This window comes from Lipotes vexillifer, unplaced genomic scaffold, assembly GCF_000442215.2.
Source record: "Lipotes vexillifer unplaced genomic scaffold, Lipotes_vexillifer_v1.1 scaffold634, whole genome shotgun sequence".
NCBI lineage: Eukaryota > Metazoa > Chordata > Mammalia > Artiodactyla > Lipotidae > Lipotes > Lipotes vexillifer.
In genome coordinates, this window is record NW_006781096.1 from 1,078,114 (window position 1) to 1,083,253 (window position 5,140).

The 5,140-nt window shown below is 50.2% G+C and overlaps 1 protein-coding gene across 1 annotated transcript in view; it reads right to left on the minus strand.

Annotated features, from left to right (window-relative positions):
• Positions 1–656: 656 nt before the first annotated feature.
• The window catches only part of CNIH3 (cornichon family AMPA receptor auxiliary protein 3), a 122,672-nt gene continuing 118,188 nt past the window's right edge, over positions 657–5,140 (minus strand). The window contains exon 6 of the mRNA XM_007454475.1: positions 657–1,427. Coding sequence (XP_007454537.1) covers positions 1,400–1,427 — 28 coding nt within the window. The 3' untranslated portion in view covers positions 657–1,399. The remainder of the gene's footprint in view (positions 1,428–5,140) is intronic.

The window sequence follows — 5,140 nt, forward strand, 5'->3', positions numbered from 1 at the left end:
TTTTTTGAAACTTCTCTTTGTCTACCTACCAGTTTACCATCCATATGGAGATGAAGCCAGCCTGTAATGCGTTTAAATGAGACAGCCAGGTAGGCGAGACACTCAAGCGGTCGCTGCGTTTTAAAACACAGCACATGTGTTACACAAACACCATTCATAAACCTGAGTCACGGACTTCAGGTGGAAGCTGGAATATGTATAAATAGCCTGTGTATGTCAAACAGAAGAAAAGAAGGGAAGTTTGGGGAATAAGGTCAAAATCATGGTGCCCAATTTAAACATAATAAAAATCTCAGCCTTGTCATTATTTACAACCCCCGAGTACAACTCCTACCCAAAGAGGAGAGAATGTCGAATGGAAAATTCTAAATGAGCTAATGTCCTTGTGTTGAACCGAACAGCACGAATGATGCAGCATCATAAATGAAGCTATAATTATGTTGTCTCACTTCTCGACTGCCGGATGCCCACAGTACAGAGCTGCCACTCCAGCTTTTTCTGGCCTCAGAATTGTTTTGGGAGCCTTAAAAGTCAGTAGCTTTGACTAGTGTTGACCAATTGATTTGCATTCAGCGACTCTGTGATAGTTTGGGATGACAACAGAAGAATACAGTTTGTGGTGGTGAAGAAATAACACCTTGAACATGTCATCAGTGTTTTAAAAAATCATTTTTTCCTATGATTCCCTGCTTTCCATCTCACCACCCCCAAGCCCTGACTTTGGCCATAACTCCTTACTAACATACTGTCCCAAATTCAGCTTGTGATGTCACTAACATCCTAAGCTGGGCTCTTACAAAGCAGAGCAGGAAAATAGACACCCCTGCAGGCTCAGGGCTGGTTATAGCCCAAGGCAAATCTGCACACCTTCCAGGCCCCTCCCATTGAAGTGAAGGGCGTGGTCAGGTCTTGGAAGAAACATGAAAGTCTCAGGTAGCCGGTGACGTCCTTGAGGACTTCAATCAGTCCCACAGATACAGCCTTGACCCTGGGTCACGCTGTTCCTTAGCAGGCACCTGCCAGCCATCCAGCCTCCACGCCCACGGCCCAGGAACGCAGTGTGAACTTCAGGGAGCCATTCAATAAAGTGGATTCAGGAAGCAGCAATTCTCGCTCAGAAGAGGTTTCGCGTTTCGTCACCCCTCGTGCCCCCGCTGCTCAGAAGGGATCTACAGCCCCGAGTGTGGGGTGTGAACGCCAAAGACTGATACACAGGGTGACAACACGTGCGCACTCGGCCGCTGGCTGCTGCATGCTTCCGGCTCCCGATTCAGAGTGTCTGCCCGTCTCTGTCTGTCACATCCCCACACTGGTCCCTTCTCCCATCACCAGCAGAAGTGGACTGCGCAGCCTCGGGCCTCTCCCATCCCAGTCTCTGAGGATGTGCGTGGTCTTTGAGTTAAGAGCTCACTAAAGTGTAGATCATGCTGGATGCAGAAAGAAGAGGAAAAGAAGGCATTAGTGGGAGCCCACAAAAGACCTCAGACGGCCCACAAAAGAGGCACCTTCCAAAAGCCAGACCCCTTGCTTCTTTCTCATTCCTGTCACGAGAGCATCTTATCTACTCCCCGGACTCTTCCCCCTACTACGTCCCACAATGTTGGACTAAACGTTGTTACGAGACCATACTGTGTTCCTTGGATGAGAGATGTGATTGCTATCATTATTCTCATCAGGATGATTATCGTGGCCATTATTCCTCTTTCCTGCAATCGCAGGGCAGGTCCCCAGGGATGGGAGGGGTGCAGTGAATTCTTTATGCCACCAGCTGCCACATGGCTGTGTCCAGGGGCTCCCAGACTATGGTGGATGATATGGCAGCGCTAGGGAAATGATCATCATGACTATTGTAAGGACTTTTGTGTGAACACGGGCCCTCTGGGCACACGAACTGGATGAATTCTTAATTGGGTAACTCCCTGGCCCTACTTTTTCTAACAGAGCCCAGGCATTAAACATGCATTACGAGCCTGTGTCCTAAGGTGGAGCCCCAGCACTACCAAGGAGGGGGTCACGCATCCGTGTGCTCTTAGAAAGGGCTGCAGGCTAATTCCGCAACAATGAAGAATGTTCCACACCAAAATATACACTCTGTCCATTTGGCAGAAAGAAAAACCACCACCTTTTCACAATATAGAGAGAAGAAAGGATAATCTAAGAAACAAAACCAAAGGCGAGAAACTAAAGTGTTTTACTTCTAACCCTCTCCAGCTGCGAAGCCCGGACAAGCCCCTCTGAGTAGCTGAAGTTCTGCCTTTGAGAAACTGATGCACCTCATGGACACGGAGCCTCACTGGCCAGGCCTGGCGCTAGAGGGGTCTTATTCAACATGGGGACGTACGGGGGTCAGCTGAAAAGTGGATTGCTCAAGGTCACACGGCAGGGCTAGGAGCCACGTCCCAACACCAAAGCCAGTGCTCTTCCATTGTAACACGCAGCTTCACTGTATTTGTCTACTCACTTTCATTTCCCTCATTCATTCAATATTTATTGAGCTCCTCCTGCGGGCCAGGCGCCATTCTTGGTGCCGGGAAACAATGGCGAGTGTGCAGCCCCTGTCTCGAGGGAGTGTACGGCTAAGCTGTAGCGAAAACAAGGGTTTAGTGAGCACCTACTGTGTGCCAGGCGCTGGCCAGGGGCACTGCAGATACAGAGGGGAATGAAACAGTTGAGGCCTCTGCCATCAAGTTAACCATAAAGAACCTAATCTGAGTGAGAGAAATGAACAGGAGGGGACGCAGGCATGATCCAGAGTAAATGGATAGGAGGGTGGTACTATGTAGGTAGATAATATCATCCTGGTTTACACCCTTGATTTGAAAAGATCTTTATATTGAGCAGGCAGAATCCACACTAGACTAACCAGCTTCTATTACTTTTAGTTTTAATATTAGCATCAGTATTAGTATTAAGTAATCCCCATCCCATGTAACCTGCAAACGTCTCCTGGTCCACAAGGCAACCTGAGAAGCGGGTGGCGCTGGATGCTGGGATGCTTCGCACAGCACAGTGGGAAGAGAGCCCAGAATCCGGGGCCAGATACTTTGCTAACTCTCCGCTAGGACCTCGGACACATTTCTTAATCTCCATGAGGTCCTTAGGAGCCCCTCAGGAACCTCAAACTGTAAAACACAAACCTCACCTTTATAGGGTTCCCAGCTGCTGTCACTTGAGTCTCTATCATTGTGCTCAGCTCAGAGGCAGCTCTCCATGCACGTGGGTCCCCTTCCGTCCCTATAAGAGTGGCCTGGGCTGAGAGTCCTGGCTCTCCACAAGCATGGATCTAAGGGGCTGGGAGCCCCTGAGGTGGGAGAACCAGGATCTTTGAGGAGCCCTGAAGAGCTCCAAGACGTCAGGTTCAACAAAGAAGGCAGAACCTGGTTGCCACCCAGGGTCCCAGTTGAGGCGGGAGGAGCAATTGATACCCATTTTGTTTTGGAAACAAAGTAATTAACACATGTAACATAAAGGCAGCGCCAAACTGAACAGAATGCCTGGAACACAGTCAGTTACAGGATGATCACAGCCATCTAAGGGGCAGAAGCCCCAATATGGCCACCACAGCCCAGCAGACAAGAGAGCAGAGTAGCTCTCTATCTGTAAATTCCTATGACTCCTAGGGCCTGTTCCCTCCGGCGCCTTAGGCTCCAGCAGATGCTGCGACAAAACTGAAATGAGGAAGCTTGATCTGCCTCAGTCTCCACCCAGACTAAAGAGGATCCCAGGCTAACGGGGCAGGAGCCAGGGAAAGCACTGCCCTTGTTCTGCTGGCTTTGAGGAGGGGCAATGCTGTCTCTGGGGACAGGCCCCTCAGCCTATGACTCAGCAGAGGAGCTGTCTGCAGCCCCGCAAAGAGGCTGGGCACACTCCAGGGAAGAAAGTGAACCTCCCTGTTAGCCCAAGGTGCCAAATCGCTAAGCCCATGAGGGTTGCCCATGACAGGAAGCAGCCTGAGCAAGCTTTAGTTGCTAGAAAGTTCAGAGTTAGATCAGGGAGACTTGGGCCAATCTGCTGGGCACCTCAGAAAGCTCCAGAGAGGCTTCGGAGACCCTCAGGCTCCTTGCAAATTGAAGCAGGCATTGTCCCAGGACACTCCATCCAGGAAGAGGAGGGAAGGGGTCACCCTGAGCCTGAACCAACCCTTGTCTCCAACAAGAATGTGGTAGAATATTCCGAATCCCCTCCAGGGCCGAATTATTCCAGAGGAAGTTACAGCCCTGAGGGTTACAGGAGAAGACTGGACCCTGGGGATGCAGAGGGGAGATGAGGTGGACCCAGGCAGCAACTCCAGAGTGATGCTTGGCCCCAAAATTCTGAATCAGCAGATCTAAGCCCAGGAATCTGCACTGTTAGGAAGCACACCCTCCTCAACCCCTGATTCTGATTCAGGAGGTCCAAAGACCACACTTCGATAAAGACTTTTCTAGAGGTTTCCTAAGACAGCCAGCAGTTAAGAGCTCAATCTTTGGGATAGGACCTGAGAGGGACTTCTCACTGTGTCACTCTGAGCTGTGACCGTGGGAAAATTATCTAACGTCTCGGACGAGGTTTCCTCATTGTTAACGTGCAGATAGTGATAGCCTTTAGCTCATACACTGAGCAATACATATCGCGCTCTTTGCTCGAAGAATGGCTCGTTTTTAAATGCTGGATAAATGCAGCTGCTTCCCATGCTGCCCCAGCCTAACCTGAACCCCGAGGCAGCCTTGGAGTCTAACATCCCCAGCCTCCGCTTCCTCACCCGGCTACTGGCCACCCGGCCACTTTGGAGACAGTGCTGGGGTACCTGGAGATAGCATGGTCTGGTGCAGGTAGCGACAGGAGAGCAAGGTGACAGGTGAGACACCCCAGAGATGAGCCCAAAGAGCAACAGGAAGGAGGAGAGACATTTTCAGAAAAGACACTGCCTGGGGTATCAAACCACGAGACAGTCTGTTTATAGCTATCTGCTTAGTTAGGATGTTCTGAATAAAGAGGTGAAAAGAGGGGAGATTCCTGAAACAGAATTACAAAGCCAGCATGTTTTATTTAATTAGAATGGCGTTACATAATATTAGGAGAATTGTAAGTATAAGCACTTAACGGCCCAACGTGCCCATTTGTGAAGCACTGACTGCCACGGCGGGGGGGGGGGGGGCCT